A 14,281-nucleotide genomic window follows, 5' to 3' on the forward strand; every position below is an offset into this window, starting at 1 on the left:
GTTTCCAAGAAGCTGGAAAGACCTTTGTGGTGCCCCTCCAGGACCTGTCGGACCCAAGAAAGATACCAGGCTGATCCCTCTGCAGAAAAATCTCTGCTCCAGACTCTTATTCTCAGTACATGTCTTTGAACTGACACAATGTAAAATACTGAGGCCGTGACTACTTCCTCCAGCTGCTGACAAAGCAATAGATGAGGAGTATATAGGGTGATCCTAACATTAAAGCACTGGGTCACTACTGAAGGTTAACATGTAGTATATGAGCTGATGTGGAGCTGTTTTGGGAAGTATCTTTTTGAGAGGATTAATATGAGTTAGTAAGAGGGTTTTCTTTTTAACTCAAAGATCTAATTCAGAATTTTTCACTTCTATTAGCTATATAATCCAAGTTTATATTAAATCCCATTAAGAAAAAAAAAAACAAAAAAGAAAAAAGAACACAAGAAATCCCATATAGGATGCTCCATGCTAAGAACTTGCTCTTTAATACTCTTTCACAGAATCATGACTGCTTTGGGTTGGAAAGGACCTTAAAGCCCATCTAGTTCCATCCCCCTGCCATGAGCAAGGACTCCCTCCCTCATAGAGCATTTGAAATTGTCTACCACAAAGTAAATAAAGGTTCAGAATGGCAAAATTTTGTAGCTATTCAGTTTCACCATGGCTATTGGTAAGTTTTCAAAAGAGAAACAGGAATCACCATCCAAAGTGTACAGGAGGTTTAATGGCTCCTGAAAGATGCAGTCTACCTCTTCATGTGTGTTGTAATAAAATAAGAACCAACAGAAGCCCGAGACAGCAAATACAAAGAGGTTGGTTGCCCAAAGGTATTTTCTTGTTACAATGTAGTATTTCAATGTGTTCAAGAGGAGCCTCACTACTCTCCAGGCTTTGGCTGCTTTCAATGGATCTGTTCCTCACAGGCTCAGCCAGAAGAAAGGACAGTTCATGATTTTTGAGGGGGTAACATAAAACTGCAAAATTATACCGAGGAGAAGAGACTGCCTCTAGAATAAGTGTGCAAGCAGGGAGAGCAAGGGGTACAGCTAAATTAACTGGTACCTCTTCTCTTCCAGACCACTTGCTTTATATATTTCCTCTTTCTCTCAGCAGCTGGTCCTTGTGGGCTGAGGCAGGCTAGGTCATCCTTTAAGCAGTACTCTGCTCCTCTAGAAATGACCGAGGCTGCAAGCTGTCCTGCTAGCCCTCCTACTGTGGGCACAGTGTGACCGTACATCTTCACAAGGTGGAAGCTGAACGGGTTTTCTGCTTCCTGACAACAGCCTGTGAGAGTAGCCGGTCAGAGCAGGAAGAAAACACCTACGTAACTAGCTGTGATCACTTTGGTACCATAGATTTTTTTTTCTTCCTTCAAAAACATGTAGGACTTGCTTTGGTGTAGCAAGTCGGCCATCTGTCCAGACGCCATCTGTAACACACACTGCAGGGGAAAATGGCAAGAACCATTGTATAATACTGGAAGGCTGTGTAAAACACAGACACAAACCAACACTGGCCTGTTGGGCCAATTTCTTTGATGGCTGCCACATCCTGAAAGACTTCCAGTCCATAAATCTCACATTCATTTGCCCCATGTTCACCCCTCCCTTTATTCTAAACGTGATGATGGTATGGAAAGTTATTTATCTCATCATTGTGTCCCTCTGCGTGTTTATGTGTCATATATATGGTGGTAACAGAGCTTTTGAGTGTGCAGAAAGCACAGCTACAAGGAACTCTTAGTCCATAGGCGTCCTGGCACAGGCTGTGAGGGGAAGAAAGAAGTGGTGATGAGCACCGTGGTTGATCAGTGTCCTTCCCATCCTTCCAGAAAACAACTGTGTTTAGCAACAAGCATTCCTGGGCTTGAAGTCATCCAGGCCTTCGGCACAATAAATATAAACCCTATGTTTTCCATGGTACAAACACACTTTGCCTTCATAGATAGCTGCACAGGAGAAAGCAGAGCAGAATTACTGAGTCTGGGGGCTGCAGCCCTGTCACCTGCAGTTGTGCTTCTGCCAGCTCCTTGGTTGCTTGTCACTGACAAGGTGTCCATTAAACAAGTCCTGGGATGATGCTAGGAAAGACATTTGTTACTGCTCAGGTCTGCAGATGAAAACAGGCATGCTGTCGTGTTGTACCGCATGCATATTGTGAACAAGTGGAAAGGAGGGAGCTCCTACTCTGTGCACACGTATGTTTATGGCTCAATGTATTTATAAAATAAAAGCCACTTGAAGGTCTGATGTAACTCCCTTGACTCCTGAATTTGCCTCGGGTAAATTTGTCCTCTGCAATCTTTGGCCATCTCTATGCCAACTATGTGTTGCTACTTCAGCCAACATACAGAAGCCACAATTACAATAATTCTACAGTTTGCACAAACCTCTGTTCGAATTTGGTATGTATTAGCATATATTTGGCAAAGATGTGGCTCTGGAAACCTGGAATGGATCACTTAGTACCCAGCACATTGCTTGGAGACTCTTCTGGGTTCCTCTCCTCTGATCTTGATCAGCTGTGCAGCCCAAGAGAAAAACAGACGAGTATGCCCCCCCCCCCCCCAAGGAATCAAGTACAGATCTTTGCAGAGGGCTTTCCACGCATCCTGTAAGAACTCATTCCCAACTCTTTTTCAGCTGTAGGGTTTTAAATAACTTTTTAATTAGATCTGCCTCTATGACTGCCATAATTACAGCACCTCTGGCCACCTGAGTAAAAAAATTGATCACCACACTCTGACTGTGACCTGTTAGCCAATTGCCTACCCATCCCACAGACCACTCATCCAGTCTGTACCTTGCCAATTTGTGCAAGAGTAGGATGTAGGAAACACTGTCAAACACATTGCTGAAGTCTGAGTAAACAACATCCACTGTTCTCCCCATGTTGACAAGAAGATGTTACTTTGTTGTAGAAGGTGTTCAGGTTAGTCTGCCATGATTTGCCCTTGGTAAATCCATGACGGCTTTTCCCACACACCTGTTTCATTTGGTTTGCAATAGTTTTGAGCAAGACTCATTCAATCACTCCCAGGGAATGAAGAAAGACCAATGAGCCTCTAGTTTCCTATGTCTGCTTTTGGTCCTTTCCTGTAGATGGGTATGAAGTTTTCCCTCTTCCAGTTACCAGGGACATGCCCTGATCTCCACGACTTTCATTATAGCCAGTTGCCTTGCAACAGGGTCAGACTTCTCTTAAGTCCTTGGGGTGGATGCCAACCACAGCCATGGATTTAAGTGGGTTGAGCCCTTGCAAGAGGCCACAAACCAGCCCTTCTTCCACAACCGGTGGGTCAATACATGAGCTGTTGTAGCTACTTGGACTCCTCATCTGGGGACTAGCTATGCCACCAAGGACAGAGGCAAGGAGAACATCTGCTTTGCCAGCACTATTAATGGGTCTATGTCTTCTCTATGCTTTTGCTTACCTCTAATAAATCTGAAGGATCCTTTCCTGTTGTATTTGATATCTTTGGCCAATTTCAGTTCTAGCTGAGCTTTAGCTTATTGTTAAACCAGGGTGGACTTTGGTATAGCCTTTTTCCATTCCCTTTGCAGAAGACGGAGAGTTCTTACACTTTTGGCAGGAGCTCTTGAATAACTCCCAGCACTCATAAGATCCTTTGCCCTCCATGGATCCTTCCTCACAGCTGGGCTTTGAGCATGTTGAAGTTGTCTCTTCTAAAATTTTTGGTCTTTGTCCTGGTACTGGTTGTCAGTATGGTCAGCAGGATCTAGAATTCACAGTTTTCAAGGCTACCATTGGTAGTTATGTTGTAAAGTAAGTCTTTTCAAATTATGAATAGTAAATCTAGTAAGGTGCTGCTCCAAGTCAGCATGTGCAGCATCTGTAGTAGGACGCAGTCCTCAACATGTACCAGGAACTTCATGGACAGCTTGTGCACTGTTTGGGTTTTTTTCCAACAAATGTAATTGAAGCTGCTCATGGGGACCGTGGTCTGTGGGCCTGAGACTTCCTTGAGCAGCCAAAGTTAGGTTTGATCTGCTTTTTCACCCTGATTGCAAGGTCAGTACAGATATCTATCATAAAATCTCCCTTAGTGATGATCCCTCTAATCTTGATCCAAAAGCATTCATCCAGTACAACTGGCATGATCTCCAGACCTCTCCTCTACACACAAAATTCAACCTTCTCTTCTTCCCTGAAAGTGTTTGTAGCCATCCATCGTGTTCTTCCCATTGTGAGTTTTCCCACCAAGTTTCTGTGATTCCAATGACTTAGACTGGGCATGGAGCTCTAGTTCCTCTGGCTTATTGCCCAAATTGCATATATTGGCATACGTGCACTTGAGGAGGCCGAAATAAGAGTTCTTGCCTTTGGAAAGGGTTGGGGATCATTCCTTACTCCTCTGATAGGTGCACTTAGCTACCCTGTTGCTTATGGATGTACAGGTGGCAGCTGTGGACACTAGCCCCTAAGTTCCTTAGTGAAGTATGATTCACTAGATCAGAGCCAGGCTATTCACCTTTTAGCAGTTTCCTGCTTAAACATCTGTGGTCTCACAAATATGCTGCGAGGGTCATAATCTCCGTTCTCACTGATGTAGCCCCAGAGGGCTTTGTAGGTGGATAAAGCCCTGCCCTGCAGCCAGTATTTGCAGACAACCTTAAGCACTAATTTTAGTGGTAGTCAGACGTTTTAAAGATAATCCAGCCATTGGAAAGTGAATTTGTCTGACATTTGGCCACAAGCCTCTGGGTGAGAGCTATTCTGAGCAGTTTGGAAAGCTTAGTTTTGTTTAAGTACCCTTGAAGGATTATCTGGCCCTGTGTATTTTCCTAAGCACTTCTCTGGTAATATGGAAAAGCACCATAGTCCTAAAACACAGGTTTTTATAAGTAGTACAAAAAGCCACAAGACATGTTTTGTGGCATGTTTAAAGATTAACAACTCATCAAAGGTTGAAATTAAAATATTGAATGCAGTCAGTTCAAATGCTTTAATTTATATTGTGTTACTTCTTATGCAAAAGAAATGCTAATTTACACCTCATCCACTCCTTGTAAAATTGATCTCTTACATACTTTTAAAAGGTGCTAAATGAAACAGACCTCTTTGCCATTGAAATAAAGAGAAATGAGCATGTCCCTTTCTTCTGGTGGGGGGAGGGCAAGACACAAACTGGCAGAACCCAGTTGTCCCTACTTCTTCATGTCAAATAACTTATTTCTGACCCATATCACCACCTCTTGCTTCAGAAGAAAATGCATGAAAATTCCCTACAAGCCATGGCATTTCTTTCTCAGGACAATAATGAGAGATTGTCAGGAGCTCTGAAGCTAATATTTTAATTAATTTGAATTTAAATTTTAAATTCTTTTTTAAATTAAAGATAATATTTAAATTTTTAATATTTTAAAATATTTTATTCCAAGTAACATCCAGAGACATTTCTAAACTGAGCCAATATTAACACCACTTAAAACTTACCTAGGTATTACATCCTAACACAGGAGGCAAAAAACCCTGACTTGCCAAGGTCCACAGACACATACAGCATCAAACTTAAAGGTTCACCATCAAGCTGTACAACTGATCTTGCTTACTGCTAGACACCAGTGATGTTATCTGCCAGGACTGACAGCTCAGTTCCCTACGCAGGCACTGCAGAAAAACCAACACTTGTAATGGATTTTGCCTCCTGCAGTGCCCTGGGTTGAGAGCTGTGCCCTAACCATGCCTACCTACTCCCAAAAACTGCAAAAGGTGTAAGAACAATTAGTTAAGCAGCACAAGTCTGCATTGATTGCACCCACGTGTGAACACACAGGTCTGTCACTCAAGTCATCGGATGTGTACTGAAACTACACAGTGAAGATTTACTGCATTCCTACCGTTTCCAGAACACAAACTACCATCTTATTCTGGCCCAGAAGCACAGTCCCCACTTCTTTCTTCTGAGAAGCTCCTTCAGTTTTCAGTAATGGCCTGCTCATTTGCTGGTGATATTTCCCAGAATAACATCATCACACATTGTACCAATTTCTCATCAGAGACAAGAAACCCTGCAAAAGAAAGCAGCTGCTGCTGGCCACTGCTCAGTCAGCTGTCCCCTAAACAATTATTTCTCCTAGGCTCTACTGCTAAAAATAATAATAATAAAAAAAACCTTTAAGGAAACAGTATGCATTGAAAATATAAAAGCCCATTTGCCAAGACTGCATTGTCCATTGAAGTGTGAAATAAACTAATATTTCCCTGGCTGAGGTTTTTTTTCCAAACTCATCTGTTACGAAATGAACTTATATGCTATCTTCCTGGCTTTCTGGAATGAATTTGCACTGTGTGTCAGTGCCATTTTCCTCTGACCCAGGAAAGGGGAAAGGGTACTGCCTTACCCAAGTAATCTATAGTGTTCAATGGAAGGTCTGAGTGTCTTCTTGGGGACTGTGTTTACTATATTCCTGCCCTCTGCAGCACTGGTGGCCACAGTAAGCTGTTAGGGCAATGCAACAATTTCACAGATACCAGGCCAAATTTTCCTGCCAAAAGAGCAGACTTTGGGATTATAGGTGGCACATCATGTCTTTGCCAATGATGCCACCAGGTGTAGTTTGTTGTTTTTTTTTTTTTTTTTATTGGGATGGGTGTTAGTCCATAAGAAATGTAATGAAAGCATCTCCCTTTACCAAGATGCAGTCAGGCAGCCTATACAGGACATTTCATTCTCTTTCCATTCACCAGTTCACCTTTGTGGTCTGTGCTGATCTTCCTGTCTCACCTGCTTATAATAAGAGGCACCAAGAAAGGCAGATTCTGCCTCCTATCCTGACACACATACCATGCCTTACTGAAGGCCCAATAACTTAAACTATAACCAGCAAGGTACCCTTGGAGGAAAAGGAATTGTCTGTTCCACACCAGATAGGTTCTTACAATTGAACAGAAATTAAAGTGTTGCCATACAAAGCTAAAAAAAATTCCAGTTGATAGGAAATAATGTAATTTTTTTAATTTATTTTTTTATTGGCACCTGAACCATCAGTCAGTTGTTTGCACAGCTCTCCTCTGACCTCTGCTTTTAGCTCTGCCACTGTATGCTAGCAGAACAGCATATGTTATCTAGTTATATTTAACACAGTCACAAAACATCTGGTAAATATTTGTACATTTCTTTAATGTCTCTTCTAAATAACACATTTAGCTTATGCTAAACAACCATAACCTTGAATGTAAAACAAGTTAGTCCTTTAGGATAGCTTTCTACTAGTTCAGGGTTTGTTAATGAATCATGGCATTGCAGAACTGGCAGGTGCTTAATACCTACGGAAGCTCACAACGGGTACCCTATTAGTATCTGTATGTCAGTTCATTATGAACTGAATTGCAGCTTTAAGAACAAAAAGCCAAATGCCTGTTCAATAATATTGCAAAGAACCGGTGAAAAAAAGCTGGCCTTTCATCCTGTTGAGTCAACACTAGCATTTTTAGGCTTTTATATTTCTACTTGAAATGTCATGTATTATGGGTATCATGTTAGGTTTGTTCCTTTCCTTCCCCCTCCTCCCCATTCTAAAGGTCATGGACTTGATAAATCGAGAACCTCCTGACAAATAATTTTATGTGTTCAACTGACATAAGGTTTGAGTCATCTGGACCCATTCCCTCCTGCCTCAGCTAGTCTATTGAACACCAATCACACGATGGTGACTTTGCACTTTGTTTGCTTTTGATCCAATTATCTAGTACAAAGCTCCAGTGACTATTGTCGGGGCTGACAACACTCTGCTGTCTAAGCAATGAAGCCACTGGGGCTCATAGCACGAATCTAACTGTTTCCTGTTCTCTGACACCAGATGCAGTAAATTACATTTACTCCCAGATCCCTGAACTCCCAACCCTCTATTCACGAACAGCAGAGCCAGTTCCTGGGCGGGACGGAGCAAGCAGAGTAGCTGGTAAGTCTCAAGGAGCAAAGTATTATAATACCAGTCCAGTAGCCATGAACTTTTTTTGTTAAATTACCTTAATGGGTCTGGTGTCCCGATATCATTTAAATGCCAGGAAATGCCTCTTGATTTGTATTTTGTAAATAAGTCAAGGTTTTTTGAGCAGCCAGGAGTACTCACAAAACAATGTCGTTGAACTACATACAAGAAGCATAGGAAACGTGTGCAGTTTTTTTTTTTAAGTGGAAACATTTTGGTTCTTTCCATCTCTACTGGTACAAATACATGGTGCTTGGGCCAAGGTTTTGCCTCTTTTATTGTGCCCATGCAACTCCCATTAAGATGAATAAGACAGACAGGCTCTCACAACACCCCATCACTTTATAACTGTTTCTCTATCATTCTTTCTTCTTGGGGAAAAAGTGGAGAGAATCACAGCATGTTTTGTGCTTGGAGTCATACTGAGAATTTTCTAACATTTTTCAGGTTGACTACGTGTCTTAAATGTAACAACATGACTGTTGAAAGCTGTATGTTTTTGTTATTCTGGAGATCCTTCTTTTCTAAACAATGCATTCCCTATCTCAAAACAAAATTGCTGGTGGCTACTTAGGAGGTGTCCCAAAGAGTGGGAACAAAAGGTGGCTTACATGAAGAAGGGGTTAAAGCATAGCATCAGCATCTGCAGCTACAACGCTGCATAGAGCTACAGGATACATCATTATGTTCGGAGGTCCTGTTGCAAGCCATTCCAAAAGCTCCCTGTCCACCAGTGCTTACCCTGGTCTCTCTCAAAAGCAAGCTTTTCCTTGTGTGTTTTGTGTCATTTTGTCAACATCAAGAACACAGCAATTCCTTTTATTCTTCAAATGAGCCAGAAGCGTTGTTCATGTCGTCCCTGTAAGACTATTCTGTGTGTGCAACAGCTTAAAAAAAGGCACCGCCATATGCACTCAAAGGTAGACTGTAAGCATTCCACCCTCAAAGAAGCTCAAAGTCTATTAAGATTTTATTTTTATTCTGTTAAAGAACAACCTCTGAATCCACATAAGAGCAGAAGCCAGACCCTTCCATTTGCACATTGGGATCCTGTTGTCCAGAAGCACTGCATCATGTTACACTGTAATTAAAGCTCGTTCAGAAAACTGGTACTTGTGAATGCAGGCTGTCATCTTCAAGTACTGCTTTCAGTTTCACCTCTATTGTCAGATAGTTTTGCATTGCATTAATAGAGCACATTTTGCAGTAAATAAGTTCTAGTTAAAGAAAGACATTTTAAAAATCAACTTTAGTTCAATTTTCAGCTAGTTTGACAAGCTGGGCTGCTAGTTGTTCCTGCAAAGAATGGACACTATGTGTACAGGCAAACAAGCCAGGTTCTGTTGTTTGCTTCACCCATGGCAGCCCATTTCACTAGTTAACAGCTTTCTAAGAAACTCACATAGATTTATGCATTTATTTGCATAAGTATCTTAAATGTCATCCCCAGGGCAGGTCAGAAACAGCACTCTACATCAAAATTTTAAAAATACTGCTGCTGAAATCACATTAGAAGAAATGCAAAAAAAAAAAAACCTGTTGACAGTGGCAAATGCTTAAGCAAATTGAGCAAACATAAAATACAGAAGGACCACACCTGTTAACAGATCAGCCAGTAAGAGAGAGTCTTCCAAGCAGTGCTAGAACTTCTTGCCCAAAGTCTTCCTAATAAATAGGACTTTGTTACATAGCAATGCTCTATACCATAAATAAAAAGATATACCTTTCAACTCTTCTTACATATGGCTGGGTCCACATGATTTAGATAACAGATATTCCCTTTCTGCTTCTGAACACAAGTCCATTATACAAGCCTTCTTTTAATACACCCTACTGAATAAAATTCATTTCTCAAAACAGGGAGGGTCTGGCAGACTGAGCCCTGTCCTGCACTAAAAACATGTGCAATAGCATAGTACTCAACTATTTCACAGGAAAATCATCAATCTTTACTGAAAATCCATGCCCCAGATAATATCTTTGTTTTTCAAAGAAGAGGAAAAGTACAGGAGCTCCAGGGGAGCTCAGGATGCTGCTTCTCACTAAGAAGGTAGCAGGTGGCTATTCTGCCCATGAGAGATGATTTTCTGAATGTGTTGTTGGTATCTCATAGATCAACTTTGCTTCATTTCAGCTGCCTGCTACTCAAAAGCCCGCTAGCTTGTCACTTGTAGCATCTGTACCATAGGCTAGCCAACCCCTACTTTTACCTCTGTAACATTTGCAGTTGTTGAAAAATTAACTGCCTGAGCAGCCCTGGTGGCCACGAGGACAAGCCACTAAATTAAATGCCTCTTCCTTTCCTCCTCATGCCCCCCCAAAAAAGCCCTGTACCTAGAAGGGACCAAACTCCACAGTGTAATGGTGGCATCTGTATCTTTTTGTTTCCTTATCCCTGATAAGTTGGATTAAAGGCTTCAGGGCAGACTTACCTGCATGGGACTTGAAAGACACTTGTCCACTAGCCCCTGGGCTGGAACAGTCCCAAGCAAGTGATCCATATCAGCTGTTCTCTGAGCTGCACCGCAGTGCAGTCTGCCACAGCTCCACAGAGCAACATGCTTGAGGGCTTAACTGCTACAGGCCATGGGGCAACAGCGCTTTTCCTTATTTCTAGATTAAATCTCCCATTTCAGTCCATGCAAGACGTCTCTCAGTCTTCTGCTGCACATCTCAGAGCAGAGCCCAGCTCTTGCCTTCTCCTGGCTGCTGGGGCTGCTGTGGAATGGCCAGGCATGAAAACTCCAGCACAAGAACAGAGATCACTTCATGTGCTCAGGGTCATGACAGCTATGGACACAACCAGTCCATAAACCTCCAAAAATAGTGGTAAAACATAGACCTTAGGGACATTCTTCTAGTTTGCAATGGCCAACGTGAGACCTCTGCTTTCTGCAGCCCACTCCAGCCTTCAGGAACACTTTGTTCTCAGAGGTAGCCAGTGGCTCTTCACCCACCAGCAGCTCCATCCTCCGTCTCCATGCAGGTGTTTGTGCAGCATTGCCTTTGGCTTAACCAGATCTGCCAGGGGCACCACGGACTGAAATAGATGCACACAGCATATAGAAGGCCAGACCCCAATCTGTCTGGGCTGTCTACCAGACGGCATCCCTGGGGACCAGAGAAGACCGTCTCGAAGGGCCAGCATGCACCCACTCAGCAATACATGGACATTCTGTCTGCAGCTATAGGGGGGTCATGATGCACATCATGATAAACTTCCTATCACTGAAGAAATACTTTGCCTTAAGCATACAGGGAAAAAATCTACTGTGTGAATAATAAGACTGAGGGAATATATTAAAGTAATATATACATATATATATTTAAATACAAGCATATCAAGGTACATTGGTTGTTGTGGTAAGGATATTCTGTACTCACTTTAAAATAAGTCAGGAAAAAAGGCAACACATCAGTCTGTGGTGCCCACAGGTAAGACAAATCATAATTATACAAGTGAGGCTCATCCGTAGTAATGGTCACTGTAAGTTTCGCAAATGCTTGTCACTGCCTGTGGTAAATTTGTAATTAAGTGTCTGTGGATGTCTGTCCATAAGCCAAAATGTCTTCACCTGTATACAAGGAATGCTTAAACAGATGACCACTCCTGGAAAACCTGTGGGATCTTTGCACAATTTTCTTTGGAAAGCTGTCTAGTGAGATGCCATCATCTCAAAACGGGCATTAGAATGGTGTAGCCTGCCTGTCTGTTCCTACTGTGTGGTCTCTACAAGTTTCATCTTGTTACTTCATCCTTCTTAAATGCTAGAAAAACTTTGCTATGTAAAGCAGCATCCCTCACATGCATGTTTTTAACTGTTGTTTTATGGTACTTTGAAAATCATTACGATGTTTTGAAATGCATTATTACTTTTCTCTTCAACTTTGGCAGTGGGGCTTAATGTCTAATTTAAATAAACAAGGAAGCATTTCTTGGCCATTTTGTACATTCTCTTAACCTGCAAGTAGAGGTCACTGTTGATGCCTTGGTGTGGAAGCTGAGACATCAGCCATGCCATGCACCTGTAGGAGGAACTATCCCATTCCTGTGTGGTTTTGTTTCCCCACCTGTAGAACAGGGATAAACAATGTTTCTTCACCTCTCTAAAATGTTTTGAATGCTGTGGATGGAAGAGTTAAACAAGAGCAGTTATTGATAATAAAACAGTCTGGGTGCTCCTTGCAGCAAACGGAACTTGTTGCCAGCTAACTGACAGTTTGATGACAGGGAAGGAAAAGAGAGTAGAGAGGTTCCTGGAGAGTAGTTTCTCTCTGAATTTTGAGACAGGTTTGGAATGGAAAGGTTGAGGGCAACCTGCATGCTGTCACCTCCCTTTGTCTAAATTACACCTAACCAAAGTGCTCTTGGTGCTCCTAATTGATCAGAGACACCTCCTGGAAGACTAGGACTTGTTTGCCACAGGTATGCCCAGCTTCCAGCTGCATACAAAGCAGTAGCGCAATAACTATCTCTGTCCACATCGTTGCATCCCACCTCTAACGCAGAACACACGGTCCTTTAGAGGCAGGAGGTAGGAAAAGGGGCACCAAAGTTTTCTTTGTCTGTTTGGCAATTAACCATTCACTGGCTTTTTTTGTTGTAACATGCACTTCCTCTCTTGTTTTCATTCAAGCTTTGTGCACCATGGAAATTAATGTGGAGAAAGACAAACAGACAGGAGAGACCAAGATTGTCTCTGCTTCACCTGTTGGCCCAGATGAGGCCCATCAAAGAGGATTCAATGTCTATGATGATGGTACCAAGGTAGTCTATGAGGTTCACTCTGGTGGCACAGTGGTAGAAAATGGAGTACATAAATTAAGCTCAAAGGACGTAGATGAACTTATGCAAAAAGCTGGACAATCAAGTGTAAAAGGAGGGTATGAAACAGTGACTGTGTCAGACAGAAATGCGGTAGCCGATGGAAACCTTAGCCATATGAAGGAGCAAATGCTCTTCAAGGAGGCAAAGCTGGAAATGGTACACAAACCCAGCAAAGGGCATGCTGTGAACCCTCAGCCCCAAGACAAACCCTGCAGTGGTGAAGTCCTGGAGGCCAGCGCAGATCAGCCAGTGACAATGATATTTATGGGCTACCAGAACATCGACGATGAAGAGGAGACGAAGAAAGTTCTAGGCTATGATGAGACCATCAAGGCAGAGCTAGTCCTGATTGATGAAGATGATGAGAAGTCGTTGCGGGAGAAGACAGTGACAGATGTCTCCACCATGGACGGGAACGCCGCTGAGCTGGTCTCTGGCAGGCCCCTGTCAGATACGACAGAGCCCTCCTCTCCCGAGGGGAAGGAAGAGAGCCTGCCCTTGGAAGCTGCCCCAGGTACACAAAAGAAAAAGCGCTGTCAGTGCTGTATTGTCATGTGAACATGTCCTCCTTCCCTGCTCCGGGCAGCTCCTGCTCCATCACTTTACCTAGACCTCACTGTACTTCTAACTGCAATACTGTGAACTGGAAGTGAATGCCTCCATTGCCTTGCAGTTGGGTTGCTTTGCTTTCTAGTTCTTCAGGAAGAGGAACGCATACTTATTTTCCCATCAGATGTACAATTTGGGGTTTGGGGAGGGGTTGGGGGAGGTTTGTGTCTTTTGTATTTTCTTTTTTTTTTTTTTTCCTTAATATTGCAGAGTGAAAGATAAATGGGAAATGGAACAAACGTTTTCATATTTATTTGATTTTTATATATATAATATATATATAACAAAGACACTTTTTAGATTTTTCTTTAGATATCTGGCAGGCTTGATCAGATTCCTAGGATTTTGTGGGAGTCTGAGTTTCACAGCAGCCAGATACAAGAGCCTTAAAAAAATGTTGCTTCTCTTTTTTTAAGAAAAATCACATTTAAACATTATTTTATATATCCTATTTTTTATTTCTTGGGGGAAGACTTAGATCATTTTACTGTTTTAATTTGCTAAAACTCAGACAAGTCTTTCCCAAAAAGTTTGCGTAGTTTTGTTTTATAGTAACTTCACAGTTTAGTTTGCAGTGTCAGAAAAATCCCATCAGCCATTTCTGCTTATTGGTGATACCAAAAGTGGACCTTAATTATTCTTTCTAGAAAATGTATGAATGATGATTTTTTGCCTTATATAAATCTTCCAGATTACAGTATTGTATGTGTACTTCATCTCCCCAAATTACGGTTGAAATTAACTTGACATGAAAAAGATGCAGCTGTCACACCAACTGAAATAGAGTCACTGATCTAATTACTTGCCTTTCAGTAACTCTGCCAATGTTTATACATGAAGTTTTCCTGCTGAACTCCAGTAGATGAGAGATACTGCTTTCTATTTCCTT

At 42.0% G+C, this 14,281-nt stretch overlaps 1 protein-coding gene across 2 annotated transcripts in view; it reads left to right on the forward strand.

Moving 5' to 3' along the window:
- The window catches only part of LOC311203222 (paralemmin-1-like), a gene marked incomplete at both ends in the record, with an annotated part of 131,458 nt that extends 118,117 nt beyond the window's left edge, over positions 1–13,341 (forward strand). The window contains 2 exons of one of the 2 annotated variants that reach the window (XM_084277876.1): positions 7,824–7,925; positions 12,593–13,341. In XM_084277876.1, coding sequence (XP_084134002.1) covers positions 7,824–7,925; positions 12,593–13,341 — 851 coding nt within the window. The remainder of the gene's footprint in view (positions 1–7,823; positions 7,926–12,592) is intronic. The other variant, XM_084277877.1, reaches the window with a different exon arrangement.
- Positions 13,342–14,281: the final 940 nt, after the last annotated feature.

Source organism: Gallinula chloropus, assembly GCF_964237585.1.
Source record: "Gallinula chloropus genome assembly, chromosome: Z".
Classification (NCBI taxonomy): Eukaryota; Metazoa; Chordata; class Aves; order Gruiformes; family Rallidae; genus Gallinula; species Gallinula chloropus.